This window comes from Dermacentor silvarum, chromosome 5 (genome assembly GCF_013339745.2).
Source record: "Dermacentor silvarum isolate Dsil-2018 chromosome 5, BIME_Dsil_1.4, whole genome shotgun sequence".
NCBI classification, from domain to species: Eukaryota; Metazoa; Arthropoda; class Arachnida; order Ixodida; family Ixodidae; genus Dermacentor; species Dermacentor silvarum.
Genome location: NC_051158.1, coordinates 64,924,155 through 64,947,670, shown reverse-complemented (window position 1 = coordinate 64,947,670; position 23,516 = coordinate 64,924,155). Strand labels below are relative to the sequence as shown.

At 46.7% G+C, this 23,516-nt stretch overlaps 2 protein-coding genes across 3 annotated transcripts; both read left to right on the top strand.

Moving 5' to 3' along the window:
* The first annotated feature begins 2,264 nt into the window (after window positions 1-2,264).
* LOC119453421 (pleckstrin homology domain-containing family A member 8) lies at window positions 2,265-4,689 on the top strand. Of its 2 annotated transcripts, none has more exons than XM_037715448.2 (2): window positions 2,265-2,378; window positions 2,963-4,689. In XM_037715448.2, exon 2 carries the CDS (start codon window positions 3,010-3,012, stop codon window positions 3,730-3,732), a length of 723 nt encoding a protein of 240 aa, XP_037571376.1. In that variant the 5' UTR covers window positions 2,265-2,378; window positions 2,963-3,009; the 3' UTR covers window positions 3,733-4,689. The 2 variants fall into 2 exon arrangements, with proteins under 2 accessions (XP_037571376.1, XP_049524082.1); XM_049668125.1 differs by having other exon boundaries at window positions 2,366-2,472.
* A 1,958-nt stretch (window positions 4,690-6,647) lies between these two features.
* On the top strand, window positions 6,648-21,877 carry LOC119453420 (protoheme IX farnesyltransferase, mitochondrial). The gene is made up of 7 exons (XM_037715447.2): window positions 6,648-6,747; window positions 8,423-8,538; window positions 8,708-8,993; window positions 10,395-10,519; window positions 10,951-11,021; window positions 17,008-17,240; window positions 19,140-21,877. The coding sequence occupies exons 2-7, from the start codon at window positions 8,437-8,439 to the stop codon at window positions 19,583-19,585; spliced, it is 1,263 nt and encodes a 420-aa protein (XP_037571375.1). The 5' UTR covers window positions 6,648-6,747; window positions 8,423-8,436; the 3' UTR covers window positions 19,586-21,877.
* Window positions 21,878-23,516: the final 1,639 nt, after the last annotated feature.

Sequence of the window (23,516 nt, the reverse complement as noted above, 5' to 3'; positions counted from 1 at the left end):
GCGAGGTAAGGCGCCTTTCTTATTGCTCATATCAAAGCATCCCCTAATGCTGCATTTTTTCAATTCTTCCGGCCTGCTCATTAGCGTTTTTGCTGCGGCAATTTGTACGTTGCATAAAAATGGGATTCTCCTCAGAATGCTGAATATCCTGCTGGGACTCCATCACCTCGCACGTCGTCAACTCTTGTTCAATCGGAAATGGCACATTTGTACACTAGCATTGTTTCTCATTCTGAATATTATATGATACTCTTCTGCGTTATCTGTATCTTGTCAAATAACGTTTTTTGCGCGTGCACGAAAATAAAGCATCTTACTAACCATTCTTTTTGTTTTTTGTGTGATAAATATATGTTTTTCTGATGTCTAATCAAAATAATTTAACTATCCGCCTACTACACAATTTAATGGTATGTTGGTGTGAACTATCAAAATACCTTTTCCAGAGGCGTTTCTTTTGTCTAAAAATGTAAAATGCCTTCTCCCATAGGTATGCCGATTATTTTTTAAGCTTCATTGACACCGACGCCTAAAGAATAATCTGTAAATACCTTTCCTCAGATTCTGCTATTGTGGGTGATGAGTGGCTGCCGGCACCGTTTCATCGCACTGAAATTGCGCAACCGTCCTATTCAATGCAGAAACCACAGCGCAAAAGCTACTTTGACATTGAGACAAACACATGGACGGATGATGCTCTCGCCAGTAATTCATTATAAGAAGGCACACTGAATACAATACCTGCGGTGCACATGCGCGCACATACAAGAAAAAACTGCCAAACATCGAGCGATCTGCCACAAGCAATACTAGATCAGATGCAAAAAGTAAAGCAGCGTATCGTGTGGCAGAAAAAATAACTGGAGTATAGAACTCGCCTCAAATCTCCTTTTACATCAGTGTGTGTCATTCATACGACTTTAAGATAAAACCAACCTCCTCATAAACGTTGCCTTCAGCATTCTCCATGCTGTTATCACCATTTTTCAAAATATTCCACGCCACTGGGGCGCGCAACTGGCCCAAAATAATGCGTCTCCATCGAATTCTGCGGCCCGTCCGCGGGAGCCCAGGCGCAATAGCGTGCCGTGCGCAGCGCGCGCAGCCGGCGGGCGAGGAAAATTGAGGAGGAAAGCGCGCGCGCGGAGGAGAGTGTCGCTACTTTCAAGATCAAGGGGCTTTAATATAAAGTCCCTATATAAGAAAAGTACCGCCATCTACTCTTTCCTCCGCCGCCTCCTCTCCTAAAGCGCTTGCTTTTTTCTTTACTTTTTGCTTGCGAAAGCCAAGTCGACGGTGGCGCACCTAGAAAGTCCACGTTGAAGCTTTCAGGCCGGGCGCGCGCCGCCGCCGCCGCCGGCGACTGCGGCTGCGCAGAGGACTTTCAACATGGCTCTGAGGCGGAAAAAAAGAAAATATAAAGAAGTGAAAAGCGCGCGCTATCATCGTGCAATCGGAGATACGGGAGAGAGAGAGAAGCGGCGTTTATCAAAGGATGGCGGTACTTTTCTTATATAGAGACTTTAATATAAAGGTCCTTGTAGCGCCACCTTATGGCCACTTGCACATTGCACGCAGGTGGCGACCTCTACAAACGCGATGGCCGATTGCCAAGAGTGATAACATATGGGCGCGCAAAAGATAACGCCGAGGAACATATCAGAAACTTGTAATTCGAAAATTCCGTCTTCTAATGGACCCACGCATTTGCCTTGAGTGCGAGTAGAAGGCATTCTGCGAACGTCTAGCATGGTCCGTCTCTGTGTATGTAGCGTACCGTCGCGTCACCCGAGGCCAAGTTTTGGGAACGCGAAGTCGCCCGTGTATTTATGCTGCTAAAGTGCAAGAAATAATGCCCGGAAATGGGGGAATGCTAGGAAGTCAGATGTTTTCATATTTTATGGTATTGTTTGGGATGAGTCGCGTATTTTCTACGCCATGTATGTAAAAGCGAATTGCTTTTGTTTGTAATACCGCCCATTCACCGCTTTCGCACGTTTCGCCTCTGCACGCAGTATTCCTATGTCTAAATACCAAAATGATACATGCCTGTAATTTACTTTTTTACAGCTTATGCCGTCCGATGGAGCTTCATACGGGAACTACTGCACCGTGCGGGGTCGAGCAAAAAAAAAAAAAAAAAAAGCGCAGCCGGCGTGCTAACTAGCGTTCAAAATGCGCGCGCGCAAAACCGAAAACAGAAGTGATTGATACCGGCCGCTTGGCGCGCTGCAGTCAATTCGGCCGCTTGGCTCCATGGGAGTGTCCGCCCTTGAATCAGTTTGTAAAGTATGGCTCTAGTCACCGTAGTTTAGGAGGCGGCGGGCTGGTTTCGTTGTGTGCGTCCTGCACAAGTCGTAGCTGATAAAATTCATGAGGTGAGTCCTTCATACGAAGCTGCGTCCTTTCGGTAGCTGATATTCCGTAACTATTGTCGACAGTATTGTCTGCGGTGTGGGCTGGGCTGTGGAGGTAAAATGTGAGTAGGCGTATTACGCGGCATGCGAACTCGCATTTTCTGTGCCGTTGTCATATCGGTAACGTATTGTGATGAATCATGAGGGTAGAAGAAACTGGCGCTTGATCATCGTTGAGACGTGCGTCCTAATCGACAGGCAGAGTCAACGACCTTAAGGATAATGGAAACAGAACTAACATAGCATGGGAACACAGGACACAGTGTCGCCTTACTGCGGCCTGTTGCCAAAAGTGCCGAACCAACTAGCCCAAGTCAAAACTCACGTGATACCTGTATTTAGGACAAAAACAGGATGAGCTTTAACTGACCTAGTGGCTATTCGTTGTGATGCCTGCCGCGCACTGCCAACTAGGGAAGTCAGGACAACACAAACAGTTCACGACGTGTAACCGCGGCTATAACAATATTAGTGAACAAAACATTGCTAGCGAGGAAAGCATTGCTAGCTGGCTGAGAATAATATGTGGGCGCTCTTTTGTGCAGGCGGACCAGCGGCATACAGCGTCGCCGTACGTCACCGCCAAGTGATCATGACGTCGGAGCAGAAAGCGGGCGAGGGCTCTGCTGCGCCTTCACTCGCGCACTCCTCACCCAATGACAACGTCACTACCGCCCGCGAAGTCCATACTTTCTTCTCTGCCATGGAGTCTAGCTTCGTCCAAATCAAGGAACCGTCCGAGTCCAACATCGAAACTGCCAAGTTCCTGGCATGCTGCCGGTCTGTGCTTCCAGTGTTCAACATCCTCGGGGGAACAGTCTTTGCTCCCATCAAGGCCGACATCCAAGGCAACATCGACAAGCTCAACGAGAAATACAACACAGACAAGAAAAGCTTTGCCCGGTTGATGGTGATGCTGCAGAAGGAAGTTGACGAAGGCAGGAACGCGACCAGTGGCCGAGCCCTCGAAGCCGCTCTGTGGCTGAAGAGAGCTCTTGAGTTCATCCTGAGCTTCCTGTCCGAGATCCACAGTGGCAACGACAACCTGGCCGACTGCACCACCAAGGCGTACAACGGGACGTTGAAGCGGTACCACAGTTGGTTCGTGCAGAAAATGTTTGCCTTTGCCGTCCTAGCGATGCCTTCGATGAGGACCTTCAAGCGCGACCTGGCGCCTAGCCCAAAGGACGCATCACACCCTGACTACACAAAACAGCTCCACGCCGACTGTGGGGAATATGTAGCAGCCCTCCGTTCAATTCTGGAGACAATCAACCAATATTACAAGCACCATAATCTAGAACCCAGTCCATGATAGCAGTCTCCAGACTGCATGCCTTACGATGACTCGAAACAATAGTCAGTCTGGTTGTGCGCATTAGAATTTAAGACTGCTCAAATAGTCGTAGCTTAATCCACATCGAATAATATAATGCCCAATGCTTTAACTTGTTGATATTCTAAGTACTCATCCATTTCCTGAAAGTTTCTAAAGCACGCAATATATTTACTTAAGGCTGTGGGGAATATGTAGCAGCCCTCCATTCAATTCTGGAGAAAATCAAGCAATATTACAAGCACCAGAATCTAGAACCCAGTCCGTGATAGCCGTCTCCAGACAGCATGCCTTACGATGTCTCACTCACTCCTCACGCAATGACGACGATACTGCCGCCCGCGAAGTCCATACTTCTCTGCCATGGAGTCTAGCTCAAGTTCAAGTGCACTTGCTACCTTTTTTGCTTATTTCTTTTGTTATTCACTGTAGGTGCAGTACCAGACTTCAGGAATTGAATTTGATATATATTTTACAAATGCATCTCGAGAAAGGAGCTTCTTATAACTTTGATACAAGTGCAGACTGCGCGTGCTGCTCTATCTAGATGTATCTGACTGTGTCTTTGTCCTTTTTAGCCCCTTTTACATCTGGCACTTTGACTGTAGCACATAAAATATGTAACAAATGCATGCTGTTTTATATGTAGAAGACGAAATAAGTTTTATGCTCATGCAGATGTCTGTCTGTATTTTACTGTTGGCTACCCCACTTGTGATGCCTTGTTACACAAAAGGAGGTTTTAGCCATGTTCTGCCTCATTGCTGTGCAATCTCGTATGATATTATCGAGGCTGGAATAGAACGTCTAGCTTCTCTAATGATATTTTACATATCAGTGTTGTGTGCAATGGCATATAAGCGCTGGCATCTAAATTGAGAGATATTGTTATATTATGTTTATTTTGACAAATAAAGCTATTTACTATTTTGCTTACTCAGTTTCTTGTTTATATATGTTCTAGAGCACCAATAAGACTTGCTTGGCACCAAGGTCTGCATGCATAAGAACCTCTCTGCATATGTGTACGGATGAAACAACCAAGGGCATGCACCAGTTTATGTGAGAGCTTGTAAGTGTTCACAACTATTTAAAGACTTTACTGTGGCACCTTCGATCAGGTATCTACTAAATCGATTGCAGGTGCTCAGTATGTGTGTATATAACATGTTTTTTGGGGCGTTGAGAAGGAACTAGGGGAAATGAAGCAGCAAGATATGTGCCAAGTCCTTTTGTCGCTCATCTTCCCCCAATGAAGCAGCGCTGGCATTATTCGATGAAACTGTCTCTTGATTAAGCATGCTGGTGGGATATGATGGATTGAGGCACATAAACTGTTGTCATTCTTGTGAGCTATAGCTGCCTATATGTAATTTGGCCATGTCTTCGGTAACAATTCGGTCTGTGTAGGTGCAGTGTTCAATTGGCTGTTCTGAAATCTCGCATTTGGTGTACAAAATGTTTTTGATAACCGATTTTCCCTACGAGCTTTCAAGCATATTGCTTGCAGGACCCTCGAGTTGCAGGTTGCCTGGACAGATGTTACCGACAATGATTTTGTCACACTTGTATGTAGAAAGGATACAAGTGTGTGTGTGTGGGTGTGCTTTTGCGTGCACATGCGCGGATCCAGGGGGGATGTCCCCTCGATCCCCTTAAAATTTGGGTGTGCAGCCTTCAGCGTACGGCTCGTGGGATACTCATGAAGTCCTTCTTTCCAGCTGTTGCTATTCATTTTGCTTCGGATCAGAGACAAGCAAGGTTTAATGAGTGAAGAGAAGCCGCCAGTATCACGCTTTCTTCAGAGGTCCTCAGCGCGGCGAGGAAGGGTGATACTAAGTGTTACTAAGTATAGTTACTAAGTGGCAAAGTGAACGTTCAGAAAGCGAGACTAGAGTTGCGAGACGCTTGCGCGAACTCGCTAGCACATATCTCGCCAGAGTGACCTAGAATACTAGTCGCCAGTGGCGCATCGACGGAGGCGGGGGAGGGGGGGTTGGGTGTTGTAACCCCCCCCCCCCCCCCCACCCACACACACACACACACGCGTACCAGCTCCACCACCACCAGTCCAACGTGTACCTTCAGTGCTCTGCCAACGTTTTTAGATCTAAAAACGTTGGTACTCTGCCCATATTGTCACTCCAATTCAGGAGGTGGCTTGAGGTCGAATTTTCCTAATTAACAAAAACACTCCTTCACTGTCTTGTATTTATTCGTTCACTTTTAAATTACTTTGAGTAAACGCTGAAGAAATAAACATCGTCATCATTCTTGGTGTCATTAGTATAATTATTATATAGGCATTTTATTTGCTGTTGGATACCTCTGGCTGAAGTAAGGAAATTGCATATTATGCAAAGTGCTTGCTCCCTCCCCCCCCCCCCCCCTACCACCACAAAAATTCGACCCCCACCCCCCGGCAGAAATCCTGTGGATGCGCTACTGCTAGCCGCACCTGTGTTACATGTGCTACTGCTCACCTGCACATCTGGCGGACATTGCAAGTGACTCTAGGAGTAACCAGTAACGTACGAGAATGAGAATTTTATGAGAAAACGCAAAAACCGGCACGATCACCGCCAAGTCGCCAACTTTGCTTTGAACGCGCCATCTAAAATCGAAACCGAAACAAGTAAAAGCAAATTATTAATAAAAATACACAATTTGCTAAGTAATTAACAAGATAATTATATAATAAATATTGAAAAATATTTTTGTGTGCTTTAGCATTTTTATATTGAGAAACAGCAAATTAACATCACGGGTTATTATTTTCTCAAATAAAGGTATCTTGACTTTATTTTTTTTAAATATATCTGGTTATGCAGAAGTGTGCGAAATAAAAAACAACAACAATTACTTTATTAAATGACATCTAAGGTTACGTTGTTGTCACTATCATCATCGCTGTCACCTGAAGTTTGTCATGGCCGACGTCTGCAAATATTTTTTTATTCTTTCGACGATGCGGCAGCGTGGTCGCGGTCACCGGTAATTCATTTTCTTCCGTTGGATTAAGGTGGAACTGCCGCATAAGTTCACGAAGCGCAACGCCAACTTAAATAGTGTTTGGCGAGCTTGCTTCGTTTCAGATACTCAGTGTGAGGCGCGGACGCCACTGTAGTCGTACGTTACCCGCATATTCGCTCGGAATATGTCTCAATTTTTCGATCGGGCTCAAGCAACGTGACATTTTAAGCATCGGGCCAAATTGTGAAACTATTGTATGAACGCAACTGCCGTGAGACGGTCGGTTCAGTACCCTAGGTCGTCTGCGATGTACTTTCTGACCTTGCCCGCTGACCTTTGCATGAAATAACGGGCCATGGGGCATAAACTAGCCGGTAATCATGCACCAGGCACATCTTGCGATCATTCCATTCCTTCGTCCGTTGCTGATAAAGCAGTTCTTTATCGCACCTGTGAGCGATCCGAGTCGACTGACCCAGCCGAGAGGCGATCACCGATTGAAATAAATCACCTGCCATACGTCAAACTCGCAGCTCACCGGCATGCCAGTTTTCGTATGATCTGGCCTTTTGAAAACACGCTAGTTTTATAACTAGTTTACCCATCTTTACCTGATGCGAAAACGAGTTCGCGATGTCTCATTCATTGCTGTTGATTAGGTAATCATCGGTTCTTTTGGCAGGTCGCGTTGGCTGAGCTTTGGCGAAAAAGTTTAATTTCGATCAACTGGACTGTCTGCTTATTATCCCACTGCTAACTACCAGGAGAAAACTGCCACTGTTTGATAATGGCCAAAATAGATCATTTCAGTCAGTTCCGCTCGGAAAGACATTCAGCTTGTGAATAAACTCATTTTTTTTTTATTTGCATGTTCTATGCTTGTATCACCCCATGACAAGTACATTCTCGATGTTCCCAGCTGTGTAGAACAATCTTAAGCTTCTTTTATTTATTTTGTCAGCAGATGGTGTGAACTGTGACGTCAAGTGCTTCAACTTTCACTTTTTGCATTTGCATACGTAAGAAAGAAGGAACACCGAAGTACACATGTGGGGCATTCAAACAGAGAAAACGTGCAATAAAGGTACACTGGGGGGTCCTTGAATGGTCGATCAAATATAAAATATTTATCCATATGTTTAAGAATGAGGAATTAACACAACTTTTGTGATGCAAACTTCCCGAGGTCTACCAAGGAAACAAGACAATATTTCGTGTAAATTGAGATAATAAACCAGATATTCGAGATAGCGTAGTGGAAGCAGTTCTAATGGCACTCCTTGTACCTGTGCAGTGCACACACGGTGTAGCCACCAGCCCCCACATGTGGCACAATATGGTGCTCAGGGCACACTCTCCCTTACTCCTGATAAGTTTGCTGCACCCTTTAAATTGTGGTTACTCTACTGAAGATGCTGCTGCTGTTTGATGTACCAGTGAGGAATGGCACTGCCTCATAGACACAAGAAGAGCATAATGTACGGTTGAAGTACCAGCACAGCAATTTGAAACACTGGAGGAAGTATCTCTCCCTCATTAGTGCACGTTGACGTGATTGTAATTGATAAGCGCTCGTCCATGTCTCTTCTTGTGTCGTCTGTTTGGCGCTTTAAATAATTCAGTAATTGGGGCAGCTCGTGCGATTTGGTGCTTCGCTTGCAAGACTTAGATGTACCTTGGAAAATGGTGCTTGCAGGTGACGGCAAAGGCATGTCGTGCCTAGCCATGCTGTCGCTGCCAAGCCTGGCCCGGACTCAGCTGAAAACCAGGGGCAGCGTTCGGTACCTGCGCAGTGTCTACCGGCCGCACAATGTAAGCAAACTTAGCAACGTGGTGGAAGACGGTGGGCTTAAAGCCACTGCTTAGGTCCACACTGCTATCTGTCTGTCTGTGACCTGCCTCTTGGGTCTTTCTGGCCTCTATGTATGCTTATGACAACAGTCTCCAAGATGACAATGTCGCTGGTGGCTTGGCGCTGCAGGTTCGACGAGCGAGCACGACGGTGCCCAAGGTGGCCGTGGAGGACGCTAAGGCCGGTGAAGAGCTCGCTCCCATTGCCTGCGCGGAGCCTCCGGTGCTGTTCGTGGCCAGGGCAGGCCGCCTGATGAGCGTCCCGGATGGCGCGGTCAGCCACGGCACGGACATTGTGCTCTCCCCGCCAGTCCAGCAAGCATCCGTCGAGCCCGGCGAGGAGTGGCACAGGCGCCACCTGGACCCTGCGCGACTGCCCCACTACTACATGGCACTGAGCAAGATTCGGCTCACAGGTGGGGGAGGCCAGCTGGTTTGCAAAAGCTTCATTGAGACTGAAGTGACGTCGGAGCTGGCTGGTGTGGTGACACTTCATGCATCTTCAGAAGGCAGGGAGGACACAAATCTCTTAGGCTATGCATATAGCAAGTACAGCCCCCTGTACACCTGGCAGCGCAAGCTCACGTTGTTACAGCTTCCTCTGATAGCTGGTGGAAAGGGTCTTGGAAGCACACCACTCCTGCACTCTAGACAGCCGGGACGAGGGCTGCACATGCAGCGCAAAGACAGAAGCAAGTGCTTGCACCATAGGTGCTTGCAGTGTCTCACCAGCTAGCACAACGAAATGTGTTATATGCATATACACCGCTAATTGTTTTCAGTATCGCTTAACTTTTTTATCTTCTTTAATTGTGGTACTGACCTCCCAAGGGTCGAGACCTATAGGTTTCATTTACTCAATCGCACTTCTATGTTGCCGCGCTGCATACTAATTTTTGCATTTATATGCTGTGCCGCTGTGTGCCTGCTCTTCATAGTATTGAGAGCAGTGGTTTACCTTTGTTATCCTGTATTGTATCGGATTTAGCCAACTTTCTCAATTAGTTATCCCTACTGGCGCTACCCGCCGTGGTGGCGTAGAGGCTTTGGCATTGCGCTTCTAAGTGTGAGGGCACAGGATCAAATTCTAGCCACGGCAGCCACATTTTGATGGAGGCAAAATGCAAAAACGCCCGTGCATTGGGTTTACATTAAAGAACACCAGGTGTTAAAAATGAAAAATTAATCTGGAGCTTCCGCTAAGGTGCGCCTCATAATCATATCCTGGTTTTGGCACGTAAAGCCCCAGAAATTTTTTTACTGATGTACTGATGCATACTTTATTTTAATTTCAGCTGGCATGTGCTTTTTGATTCTTGCATACGTTTTTGTTTCATTAATGAGTTTGATGTAGGTATTCATTTCTATGCCTACCACGCTCCTGCTGTCTTGTCACACTTGCTGCCAAGAAATGCAGGGCTCAGGAGCTTGTCAAGCTCTCTTGAGCTTTTTCTCTCTATGCTCGTTTACTCTTTTGAGCAGAAAATAGAGTTAATCATTCATTCATCTCATTGCTTATTTTATTATTGCACTGAGGCAGTTGAATGGTGACTTCCTCGCTTGTCGCAGTGTCATGGCTGCCTTGTGGCACAGCAAAAGGTGGAGATGATTGCTCTGCACATTTTTTACCTTGAAGGCTAGGCACTCTTACTAAAGATGAATGCCTTGTACAAGTCACAAGGTGAAAGCCTTATGCCATGCCATGTTTCTCATTGTGGTGAAGGGGTGAGGGTATTTGAGGCACTGACAGGATTGACACCGAATTGGGCAAACTCGGCTGTTCCCTGTGAAAATGTCTGACCTGATGTTCTGTGCAGGTCTGGTAGTGACAACCACGCTGGCTGGTTACGCCATGGCTCCTGGAGCTTTTGATCCCTGGGTGGTGCTGTTCACTGTGGCTGGAACCACGCTCACGTCGTGTGCCGCAAATGCCATTAACCAGGTGCGTTTTGTGGCCGAGAGCATCCTTCTGTTCTTGGGGACTTTGTCTGGACAAAATGTTTGGCAAGCAAAAAAAAAAAAAAATCTGGCAAGCTTCGGTGCACGCTTAATAATTTACTATTTGTAGCTTTTCTACGTACTAGTTTTGGTTTTGTTTCCCAATAGGTGTACGTGTCGTGACTTCGTGACGCAGGAGGTGGTCACATGGGAGAAGAACATTGCGCCGTCTTGGCACTTGCTCTGACTTGGCTTGGTTGTCTGCCTTGCTGCTACTCGTGTGCACCCAAGTAGCGAGCCAGAGCAAGTACCAAAACACCACAATGTTCTGCTCCCGTGTGGCCACCTTTGGCGCCACAATGTCACAACACAACATTGTGCGTTGCGTTGTCACAACAACGTGCAATGCATTGTTGCCTTGTCTGTCTGGCCCAGTTCCTGGAGGTGCCGTACGACTCCCAGATGAACCGGACGAAGAACCGAGTCCTGGTGCGCGGGTTCCTCAGGTACGTCCTGTACTGTCATAAGAGGTAACAACCAGGATGGATACAAGATGATCGTTTGCGCAGAAGTATGTGGGGGGGTTGTGTTGTCCATCCATTGGACTGCAGTATAGTGCCTCGAATGGAGTCAATACATATTCCTTGAAAGGCGTTGCAAGCATTTGGCTCACCGGTGCAGTTGCCTTTCTTGTAAAACCAAAGAGTGTGGCAGAACGCCTGTCATGTCTGCAAGAATCGTGACAAACAGATAAGTGAGTCGTCAACCTAAAACAGCTGTTGAAATGGTTGCATATCAGCTCCCTTACGAAAGCTTTAATTGCGTTAATTGTTCACATAGGACTGCGGAGCTCCCACGTGAGAAATGAAGCGACGGAAGCTGTAGGACAGAAGAGTAATATGTGTGAGTCATTACCATGTCCCCCACTTCAGTCTTCCTTTACTGACACTGGTGCCCTCCAGTTTGCTGCAGATGCTATCACAGACAAATGAAACACAAACAGCAGGCGAATGTACAGTAGAATGCCTCTTTCGAGTAATAAAGGGAGAGTGTTACTTCGCTGCATCGCTTACATGATCACCAAAGACAGCCGATGCCCCAAACTAAGTGTGCAAACTGAAGTCATGCCAACGTCACACAGGGTGGTGAAAGCAGAAATGAAAGAACCTAGTTAACCCCTTAAGGGCTTATGGCGACCTAAGCTCGTCATGAGCAGTCGCCACTTTTTGCTTATGACGACCTGCGGTCGTCATGGGTCTTCCGCAATGTTCCAAGAGGCGTTCGACGAGCCCAGCTCGTCAAATGGTGCTTTTCTATTTACAACAAAGATGGCAGCACAGGTTCCGTCATTGGCGCTTTTGTTGAATGAGCGTTTGCGCACTAGTTCCCGGAACGCGCGCCTTGTGTTTTCCGCGCGTCATAAAGGTTTTTGACGAGCCCAGCTCGACAAATGGTGCTTTTATATTTACAACATACAAGGCAGAACAGGTTCCGTCATTGGCGCTTTTGTTGAATGAGCGTTTGCACAATAGGTTGGCGGAATGCGTGCCTTGTGTTTCCCACGCGTTATAAATACAAACATGGCCACATCCGCGCGGCGTACTCGCGCGGGAAATCTTTCTCCCTCAGGTGATGAAAGCGTGAGTGATGAGGATGTGGTTGTCATGTTTGACTCTTCAAGTGAAGAAAATAGTGATGACGTTTTTACGGACAGCGACTCTGAAGCGGAAGAAAGCAGTGATGATACGATGGCCAGCGCCCGCAAATAGTACCTGATAGACCCCGACAGCATCCCAGCCAGTCCTCCACGGTTTGAATTCAAGGGTTCTCCGGTAGTGACGATCATAGTGAGCTCTCCCCCTCAACCACTTGAGCTTTTTGAGGCTTACTTTGATGATGAACTGATTGATGTTATCGTAGTCGAGACAAACCGGTACGCCTCTCAGCTATTGAATTTGAGTAATCTGAGCCAACATTCTCGCTTCCGAAACTGGTATGCACACGCGAGAAGAACTTCGGGTTTCTGTTAGCCTCTTGTTGCTGCAGGGGATTGTACAGAAACCAAATGAAAGGATGTACTGGTCAAGAATCCGGCGGATTGAGACTCCTGCTTTTGGCGAGATAATGCCCAGGAACCGGTTCCAACTCATCATGAAAATGTTGCACTTTGTTGACAGCGCGACCATCGAAAATTCGAACTATCGAGGAATAGTGCATCTTCTGCGCGGCAATTCAATTCCAACCCTTACTTTCTGGAGTTGCAGAAATTTATTTCAGAATACACCTCAAATGCCCCATGTATTATAGTGTAATACATGATGGAGCGAGATGGCCAATAAAACATTATTATCTGCCGAAAAAGCTTTTCGCAAATATTTTTTCGTTTTGAACATATTACTGAAGCATTTCGCGTCATAAAAAATTTTGGCAATTTTGGAACATAATTTTTTTGTTAAATGAGCCCTTAAGGGGTTAACCATAACATGCTCGTATCTCGTTTTATGTAGAGTACATGGAATTGAACTACCTGTTATGATAAAGTAGCACTTTGCATAGACAAGCTGCTGAGTAGGACATCGCAATGGCGTGGCTGCACTGCCATTGCATTCAGTACGGGCAAAAGAAGTTTATTAGAGCTTTAACTGGTGTAAATCGTTGCTGAACGCAAGGTTCAAGGGACACTAAGGATGACTATTAAGTTGTATACATAAATTACTGGGGTTGTGCAAATGCGGAATAGTAGGTTTTGAATCGAATAAAGAAAAGAATGCCGGGGGGGGGGGGGGGGGGATATCAGATAACAGAAGATTTTGCAGAAAATGTAATGCCTACAAGTTTTGGGCAAGAAAACACGGTGCTGCGCATGCTTGGGAATCTCCTAGCATTGCATAACAAGAATGTAGCAAGCTATCACTAACTTATATGCAGTACAGTCTACTCTTATTAAAGCGAACTTCAAATTAGTATGCCAGCACTGATGACAGCTCAGTTCTCGTATATGAAGGTCCGGAAAATAATCTTTTATCAATAGAATATTTGTCGAATAGAATCAAGTGCTTTTTTCCCTATGAAGCTAAAGTATTAGTAGTGACCTTATATTGTACTAAATAAGAATTAGGTTCTCAGTTTAACAGTGGGCCTGTGTTTTCTGGCAATCTTTTATTGCTTATTAAGTTTTGCTTTCCAGTTTTCTTCTAAAATACAGAAGGGCTTTTCCGTCTTCACAGCAGGCGGGTTATCGTTAGGCCAATCTTCGCGACAGGTATAAGCATGGACTGCGCGTTATGGGACTCGACCACCGCTCGTGCATAGTGATTGCTGGCGCTGTGCAGGTCGATGGCGCCGGTAAAGAGCAGGCCCTGTTCCATTATCAGGTTTGGAATTATTTGCCAGCTGTCCAAGATTCTTAAATTGGGATAATAACGGCAAAGTCGCACGACGCTTGCCGAAGTAAGCTGACGCAGGCTTGCCAAAGCCGCAACAACGAAAACACGCATCTCTGGCTGCTTGGGCCTCACCAGCTCAGCGCACGTCGGCGTCTCGTGCTGCAACGATTTGTGCAACACTTCACATTACATAGATGTCAACTACAGTTGAGCCTGCCAAATGTTTTAGTGCCTTCGGATCACACATTTTCCCGGCCAGTATATTTCTTCTTGCGTTTCTTTCCAGAATGTATGTACGAGGTTCTACTGTACTAATACTATTGCCTGCAGTATGCCTCTTTGTGTATACAGTATAGACCACTTATAACGTAACCGCTTATAGTGCAGGACCGGATATAGTACGTTCTTTTCAGACTCCCGTTTATTTTCTCGGAGCACTCCATGTATACGCATACCGCTTACAGTGCAGCCGCGTGAGACGAAATACCGGTTATAATGCGGCTTCCGCGGGAAAATCTCGCCGACAAAGGCGGTAGCGAGCACGCTTCTCAACGAGGTGCGGCCACTGATGGGAGAGGAGATCAACGAGGGCGATGAGGAGGAGGAGCATGAGACGTGGAGCATCACGGGTCATCGCAGCGCACCCTATGTGCGAGTGAAAGCGCGCGGGGGACACGCGCCTTCACGGAGAGCGAACGCGCAGCAGAGAGCAAACGTGACTTTCATCGCGCGAAACACCGGGGGGGTATGGAAGGGAAGGAGGGGGGGGCGACGCTGTGCTGCGACACCAAATGCATATTTTGCAACCAGGCACAAGGGTAACTGTCGACGCAATCTCCCACGCAAAAGGAGCAAAGCAGGAAGGCAGTGCGGGAGGGAGGGAGGGGGGGTGGGGCGGCGGCTTCTACTCTGCCAACAAATGCATTCGCGCCTGTGCCGGCTGTCGGTGTTGTCGCGCGCACCGTATCTTGAAAGCGATCTCCACACGACTCTAGCCTTTGTATGCGCTGTGCTTATGCTCCTCAGTTTCCTTTGAAGCGATAAACTGCACGAACCTTCACTCGCTGCGGCGGCTGCGTTTTCCCACGCCCGCGTTTTGACAGTGGTTGTCTGCGGTCATCGAGTGGGATCTATTCATGTTTGCTTGTGCGCGTTGACACCACGCTTGTTAATCCAGTTAGTAAGCAAATGTGTCAAGTTTATGCAGCCGATAAAACTACTATCCCTACTCCTTATAGCTTTCTACTAATTTGCTATCGCAATGGACCTTTTTCTAGTAAGCGACCCCTCTAACGGCCGCCACTTCAACTTGACGGGCAAGACACATACGCTCCCGCCGCTTCTCGCCTCTACGCAGAGCATGGTAACGTTTGACCAAGCAGTCTCGTGACGGCCCGTCCCTTCTTTTTTTTTTTTTCTTTTTTCCTTTTGTCGCTTGTGTTGTTGAAGTAGCTTCTCATTGTACTGCTCAAGCGCGCGCGTATTTGCTCACGTGTAGCAATAACACATTTTACATTTACCGACGCGACGGCAACATGCTGATGCAACGTGCAGGCTGTTTGTAACCAAGATTTGAGAGATGCACCAGCCTTTATTCTTCAACAGCTTGGTCAGTACTTTGATTCAACTGGTGAAGGCATGCGTGATCGTCAAACGCGCCTCGGTAGGACTTTCTTCAGGATGAACTCGACTGGTCGTTCGGAGTGGCTCGACTTGAAGGAGGCGGTTAACATACGCATGCATGTACGTGCTTGCCCTAAATAGCGGGCACGCAAGCAGCTCACTATGATGAAAAAACAACGTGCAAAACTTCTGCACACGTACTGCGAGTGTGCTGCAGGGCAAGTGTTGTTTTATCTCGAGATATGTATCGTATATGGCATGGTACTGGGGACTAAGCGGACGCAACACAGTTTGAGGGGCTAAATAGAAGGTAAGTGGACGCAACACATTGTTTTGTCAGGCGCGTAAAGCTTCATTTGCCTGCAATAAGCAAGACTCGCGAGTTTTGTATATTGCGACACCGCGAGTGTGTCACTTTGGCCTCGCACGATGCATTCTGATCGGCTGTGTGGCAAGATTTTTCTTTTCATTTGGCCCCACGTAACCGTACAGCTTTTTCCGTCTGCATGCGGTAACGCTTGCTTCAGCCAATGGTAAAATCCGTGCGGTATAAATACCCGTAGATTAAAACATCGCCGTTACTTCCGAGTCAGTCGTAGGGCGAGAAGTGCAATAATCACAGCGCTAGTGTCATGCTGTTACCAGAACGCAGGCTTCCCTCACTCAGCAAGAATCGCGTGATAACTCACTGATAACATGGGGTATTTTTTTTTTATCTGACAGTGCGCTCCACTCCCGTACAATACGTTCACCATTCCACGCCAGTTTGTGCAATCGACAATACAGCAAGTGCCCGACATGAGATTTGTCGCAAACGCTGCACCTATTGCTCGAGCCTTAGTTCACGGAGTCGTTTTCATCGACAAAAGTGCTTGCAGTCTTTCCCACTAACTGCTAAGTGTTTCCTTTAACCAATATCCTCGCCCAGAACACGAGAAAAATTATTGTTCAGCCCCTCAAGCTCAGGAAATTGCCGCGGATCGTGCAAGGGTTCACGCACTCACTTTGCGCACCTGCCCCGCGATAATGGCGGCGCGGCGTGGAAGGCAGCTGGGGCGAGGGTACGCGCATGCGCATAGCTCAATTGGAAAAAGGTCCATTGATGCTTCGCCTTTCGGGCAAAACTGAGACATCTTTCTTTAAATTATTACTTTGTCTGCTTCATGCGAAGATCGTGGGTACTTGGACATTAAACTTTCAACGTTCGTAAATTTAAATGGATGCAAAACTTCCAGTCGCCTGCTTCGATTCTCGGATACGTGCGGCTGCTTGGTCTACGTGTTTTGCATACGTGCAGGGCTTGAAAATTTTTCTTTTGGTTATAGTGCGATACCGCTTTTAGCGCAGATATTCACAACTCCGGCGACTTACGTCATAAGCTGTCTACACTGTATAACCATGCGTCTTGTCCACCTGCAACTGGTGATGATCGCTCTCTGCAAACGTTATTTTGACTGCGTCGTTCATGATGTGCTCTCCATAGCCCCCTGCACGCCGTGGGCTTTGCGGCAAGTACGGCGGGTCTGGGCCTGTGGCTGCTGTCGGTGGGCGCCAACGGCCTGACGGCGATGCTGGGCGGCGCCAACCTGCTGCTGTACACGTGCGCCTACACCCCGCTGAAGCGCTGCTCCATAGCCAACACCTGGCTGGGATCCGTGGTGGGTGCCATCCCGCCGCTCATGGGATGGGCTGCCTGCACGGGCACCCTGGATGCCGGTACGGAGAACTCTTGTCTGCAGTAGTTCCAAGCAACCTCCCGTTGTGTGTGCCCGAGAGTGTCAAACATTGTTCATTCTTGGAATGTTACTGCATTGTAGTGAACTGTAATTCTTAGCAAAGAGAACGGGATGGCAAAAACTTTTTATGTACAGTGGAACCTCGTTGATACGATTCTGTGGGATACGTTTTTCGGGATATGTTTCTTTTTTTTCCATTTTCTGATAATACGATTTGGTTGGATAATACGTTCCTTGATACGATTATCAGATGACACGCTTGAATTTCCGGTTCCCGTGAAGATCGTATCAACGAGGTTCCACTGTAAGTGGTAATTTGATGAAAATGGATGTGCCATAGTAGCTGTGACAATAGCATCCTAGTTGTTCTTTACGTCCACATGGTGGTCATAAAGATGCCCAGGCAGTCCCACCTCAGTGACGCCAATCCTTGTCTCTTTATTGCAAAAAGAAAAAGGAGTTCAACTTAGTCTGGCAAAAATTTTCGGCAGACGTGAGCAATGCTTCTTCCAGCTTCTGCGCTCTAGTCGAGCAGTGGCGTGAGGATCGTAAAGTCATCATGTGCACGAGAAACCATAAATGTCATGAATGTGAGCATCACTCACTGTGTGTTTCAGTCAAAGGCTGTCACTCAAAAAAAAAAAAAAAAAGCTTAGTGCCAGTCTCTGCAGAACATGCTCACCAGCAAAGGCATTCACTGAACTCACTTTGCCTCATCAAAGTGTGTAGCCTCACTTTACGCACCTTCCTTGCCAATAAAGCCTCTTTCCACTCTCTTGGTGGCAATGCTCATGACAGTTGACCGTGACCACGCATCTCACCAAGTTTGCCCATGCGACCAAGGCATTGGTTGTCCCATGCAGTCGTACCCGATCAGTGCATGCTGCCAGAAGGAAGTTCGTGTCAATCCAAGTGCCGTGCTTTTTTGACAGAAAGGGAACATACAAGCATGTGGCCGATAGCTTTGTTCCATACCTACGAAAACATGCTGCAGCCAAAATTTAAACGAATGGGAGAGAGTGGTGCTGATCTGTCAGCTGCCGGCACCTACTGGAGGCAAAAATTATTAGTTGGTCGTCAAGAATGAAGCACTCTTGGCTGCATTGTCATGTATTTCTGTCAGTTTATGCTTCATGCTGCAGCCTAGAAGTAAGATTGATCGTTAGTATCAATATCTTACATCCTGAAATATATGGCATGATATGAGCGAGCAGCGAGATTGATTGACATGTGATAAGCATGCTGCACGTGATAAGCATGTGCCAGCAGACGAGAGAATTGCACCGCTCATTACCTTAGCTTTCAATTTGGGCCACATTGCATCGTTAATGGTACCATGCTAGGCTATCTGCCATGCACTCGCTTTCATAGAGCTCACAATAATTCAAGTCCAAGTGCAGGCGTCATCGAAAGTTTAAAGATCTTGGGAACCAAGAAAAAGAATATTTCTGTGGCTTGGCCACACAGCCTGGTATATTCATATTTGCCATCTGTACGTACTTGCATGCGAACAAAATGGTGATGCGTGGTTTTGTCGGCTATTGTTGCAGACTGCCAGGAAATTCAATTTCTTCTTGGATCCCACGGTCTGCAAACTGCCACCAACCGTATAATTGCTACCCCACCTTCGTAATAATCCATGCCTGCATGCAAGCTTTGGTTTTATAGTCGAACGACGTTATAAAAATGTGCTTGGGAGCCTCTGAAACAATTCGTTATAAAGGGTCACGCACGGCACAGCTCACAATAGAACTGGGGCAGAATCATTCTTTCGTTATACAGGTCATTTCGTTGTGGAGGCGTTCAACTGTAATTGTGTCACGGTTGGCGAAACTGAAGTACAGCTGAACGAGCCCAATCTTGGTTTTGCCGTGTGCAGGTGCCTGTGTGCTGGGAGCAATGCTCTACTCGTGGCAGTTCCCGCACTTCAACGCCCTCTCGTGGAACCTGCGGCCCGACTACTCGCGAGCCGGCTACCGCATGATGTCGGTGACCCACCCGGATCTGTGCCGGCGCACCGCGCTCCGACACAGCATCTTTCTCGCAGCGCTGTGCAGTGTCGCAGCACCTCTGAGCGAACTGACTACGTGGACCTTCGCTGCCACCTCACTGCCCCTCAATGCATACCTGTTGTACCGTGCGTGGAACTTCTATCGCGAACCCGACAGTGCGACATCGCGTGCCTTGTTTCGGCTGAGCTTACTGTACTTACCAGTTTTGATTGTGCTCATGTTGGTGAGCAAACGGCGAGATGGTGCAAGCACAAAGCAGACTTCAAATTCTGCGAAGCAGTTGCCACCAGCACTACCCACGGGAGACTCCTGAGGACCTTTACCTTAGGCCTAGGTGACTAGTTTGTGGGTATCTGAACAGAGGCATCTGTATGTGTGTTATCGTGGAAAGTTGGTGACCATTTGGTTTTGGTAAGCTAGAACGGTCTCAAGCTAGCGGTTATGACAGTTGTCCTTGAGTCCTGTTAGAGCTGAATGAAAAATCTAGCAGGTCTCAAGGAGAATGTGGTAGCTGTCACGGTCACAGCTTCACAGGCACAAGACCCGCCTGCTTATTTTCTATCATCCAGCAGAAGGATTTTAGAAGCTCTGATTTTCGAAAGAGAGGATGGAAGCCTTCTATTATCTGTGAAAACTGGATTGACAGTGACGCTGTTAGGCATTGAAGCTGTTAGTGAAGCCTCTGTGTACTGATATCATGGCACTGCCAGAGTACAGCACACCGCCAAGAAACTGAAGATGCTTCTCCTGGAGGCAGCATAGGCAAGTCTCTGTGTCATTCCCACAGCACAGGCCACAAAACATGACTGAATTCAGCATTGGCACAGTTTTGCTCACCAAGCGCCTCATTCGCACGGTTGCTGTTGTAGACACCGGACGCAGGAGCGTCGTCAAGTTGCTTAGGATCATTTCATCTACGTGCATACATGCCTTCTGATAAGGCATTCGAGCACTCATAACGTCATGTGGTGCACATTTTTCACGCCAGTTCGCAGGATATTTCACTTGCCATGTCCGCTAATGCGTAATTTAAGCCATGTAACACAGACGAATGCATTCTGCTTCACTGGAATCCTGCACAATGCTTGCTAGTCTGGAGCGAGTACTTAGCAGTTTGTTTTAGGGTCTGGTTGCAGCTTGCACAGTTGGTCAGTGTGCAAGCCTGTATGTACTGTACATAGTAGGTACGTAGATCTGTACAGACACTAATTGTAACATAACTTCTTGCTTCTGACGTGTCGAATTTCTCGCCGCCTGCATATAAGAAATCCGTCCGTGCCGAAGAGTCGTGAATTGCTGACATGTCAGGCCAGTGGTGCATTCAGCATGCATTGTTCTTTCCTTCTGGTGGCCGAGTCTCTCTGTCGCCAGTTTCATGTGATTTGTTAAGTTTGTTAGCACGGATATAATTGATTTTGGGACTCCCTAAGTATATTTCATTGGCAACCAAACTTATAATGGCATCTGATGAGTGCCTAGAATATTGTTATGTTTGACTTTTTATATTGTCTTTATTAAAATCTGGAATTGAACTGAGTGTATTAGCAGTCTTTGGAGAGTTCCAGAGGAGTGGTTACAACTATCTCAATAAATAAGAAAAACAGCTAAAACAAGGAAGGCTGCTATGGGCCCTGCTTTATGTATATGTTTTTAGTAATGTGTTAATTGCTTTACGATTGAGGAAATACCACGTGTTTGTGTGTAGCCTTTCAAAAACGTGTTTGGCCTCAGTGCCTGCACTGCTGTTAGAGCTACAGCTTGGCATATATCTAAGCTCTCTGCACGAACGTACTGTAAGTCTATACGGTACGAACGTAACGTATAGACTTGTGTAAGGGTCGCAACCCCAATTTGGCAGCCCAAAATTTGGTAAAAAATATTTCCATCGTAGTAACAATTGCGTTCATTGCTGTGCGCGAGCATCGGCGAATTTTCGCTCGCTGCCTATTTCCGCGTCCCGCTACTAGATGCCGAGAGTTGCACATTCGCATCTGTCGCTATGGTACATCTAGGGATCCGGGGTGTGCAGTAGTCGCCGGCTATGGCGGCACCGTTTTGACCAAAAGGTTTGGCCCCGTGTAAAAGCTGCACCTCGTGAAAATTGTGAAAGAAAAGTGCGACTCTTACACGAGTCTTTACGGTATGCGTTTCACAAATGCTTGAGCACTTTTAGTTCAAACATGTGCGATTATACATTTGTACATGCAAGCCTGCATGTACAACTCGTAAATGTTAATGCTTTAGCTGAATCTGTCAGGTAGAGCTACACTTCTAGCTTAGTGAGTGCAGTGCTTGAAAATATGCATTAGAATTTCTTGCGAATGTGATAAATCTGCTTTAAGCAATGCATTCATCGATAGTATTGACAAGCAGTAGCTGTGTAAGGGTTCTTGGTTTGACATTGCAAATTGTTCACAAAATTAGCCCATATGGTTTCAGAGTTTCTAATGAATGTGTGTCCGGTGAGTAAATCCATCTGGTGCCAACTGCCTGGCATAGGGGCACCTTTTTTTTCCAATTTACTTGGTATGTTTTGTTGGATTTGTTGACGAAAGTTGATTGAACCATTTTTGGTGGTGCATAAAGATGGGCTTGTTGATCGGAAGTCTACTTGTCTTCTTTGTTTTTGTATTGTCTTTGAACACGTTATCAGCAGTTACCGTATTTACTTGTGTAAGGCCCATACCCACACTTTGGCGCACGAAAATTTTGAAAAAATGTTGCATTAAGCATCACACCTGGGTGCTTATTAAATTCTGCAAGTCGCTACAAGATGGCGCTAGTAACTGTTCTGCTGATGATGCCATTGTCACAGTATCTCACTAGATCGCTATCACATGGCACAGATCCATCGGGCTTCAATGGTTTCAGGCTGTGCTTTAGGGTACATTAAAAAGGCATTGCTGCAAGAAGTGTGCACATGGATTTTGAAAGCGTGGTGTGCAGTTTTCTTTGAGACCAATGTCACGAGCGTCGAGGGGACAGGAATGGTAATGAACAGCAAGGAGGATGACCAGCTTTTGGGAAAGTACCAGTGAGACGAGCTCATCAAGTGACAAAGGCAGTGGAAGCGACAAAGATGTCAAAATAAAGTGTGCATTCATAGTTGACTGCTAGTTGTTCTTGTATGTGCATCTATTCTTGATGCGTGGGTGCTCTGCCCGTCGCATCTGTCGCAGAGTGTGTGCTGCGAACGACACAATATAGCAAACACTGTGCAACATGCCTGGACGTGTCCGTAAATTGTTACGCAGCATGTCCCCATGATGTCCCTCGCGGACATGCAAGGAATGCCCATAGGACATGGAAAATGCAGCCAAACGATCATATGAGGGACGTCTACAGGGGGTATTCGACACATCCCAAGGATATCCATGTCCTGGCAGTGGATCTCCATAAGATATTCTCACAGGATATCCTTTGCACATCATTCTGGTCACTGAAGATGTGGGAATGAAACGGGCAAATATTAGTCAAACTTATCACACTCTTTCATGTCGTGCTTCTCTGTATATACTAGCAGCTCCTTAACCACACCTCCTCTCTCTCTCTTCTCTATATTTTTTCTACAGAGTAGCAGGCCAGATACAAAGCTCCTCTGGGGTAACTGATCTGCCTTCCTCACATTAAATCTCTTGTCACCATTCTTTTCTCAACAAACATGAAACGTCAGCTTTGTCTTTGTTACGTATCACTGTGTCAATGACTCGCATTGCGAATTCGCGTGAGCTGCTGTAGGCATTTCGGCATATTTATCTTGTGGATACGCACTGTAGTTTATAAACGTAAGCTTGTTGCAGGACATAAAAAGTAGTGACCTGAATGAGAATGAATGTTCTAAGCGACAATTGTATGCATTGGGTTTAGTTGTATAGTATTCAATTACCGTGTTTGTGCCCGTGCAAGCAGCACCAAAAGTCTTTAAAAATTATCAGTAAAATGGACCGCCGGTTATATGCGAATTTCGTCCTGAGGTGTGGCTTCATCGCAGTATGTGCCGTGCTGCATTGAAGGCACACCTGCAAGCACAGTTCTCTGTCATCCAGTTTGGTTATCCCCTAGGGAACCCCACCCCTGTGAGCCTTTTTCATGGTCGCCCCTTTTCCTCTTTTTGGGCTGCGCTATTGCATTCTGGCTATGTTGTAGTTAATGCACGTGGTGCCGGCGAAGCAGAACTGCAGATCACGACGAAGCTGCGCTCCACGGCAGTCCTTTACAGCGCAGCAGAATCCAAGATTATCAGC

Bases quoted from the DNA above. Each gene is read 5' to 3' on its own strand.
- LOC119453421 (XM_037715448.2), top strand. From the start codon at position 3,010: ATGACGTCGGAGCAGAAAGCGGGCGAGGGCTCTGCTGCGCCTTCACTC.
- LOC119453420 (XM_037715447.2), top strand. From the start codon at position 8,437: ATGTCGTGCCTAGCCATGCTGTCGCTGCCAAGCCTGGCCCGGACTCAG. The intron at 8,994-10,394 runs GTGGGGGAGGCC...TGTTCTGTGCAG, and splicing joins GAGCAAGATTCGGCTCACAG to GTCTGGTAGTGACAACCACG. The intron at 10,520-10,950 runs GTGCGTTTTGTG...TGTCTGGCCCAG, and splicing joins CCGCAAATGCCATTAACCAG to TTCCTGGAGGTGCCGTACGA.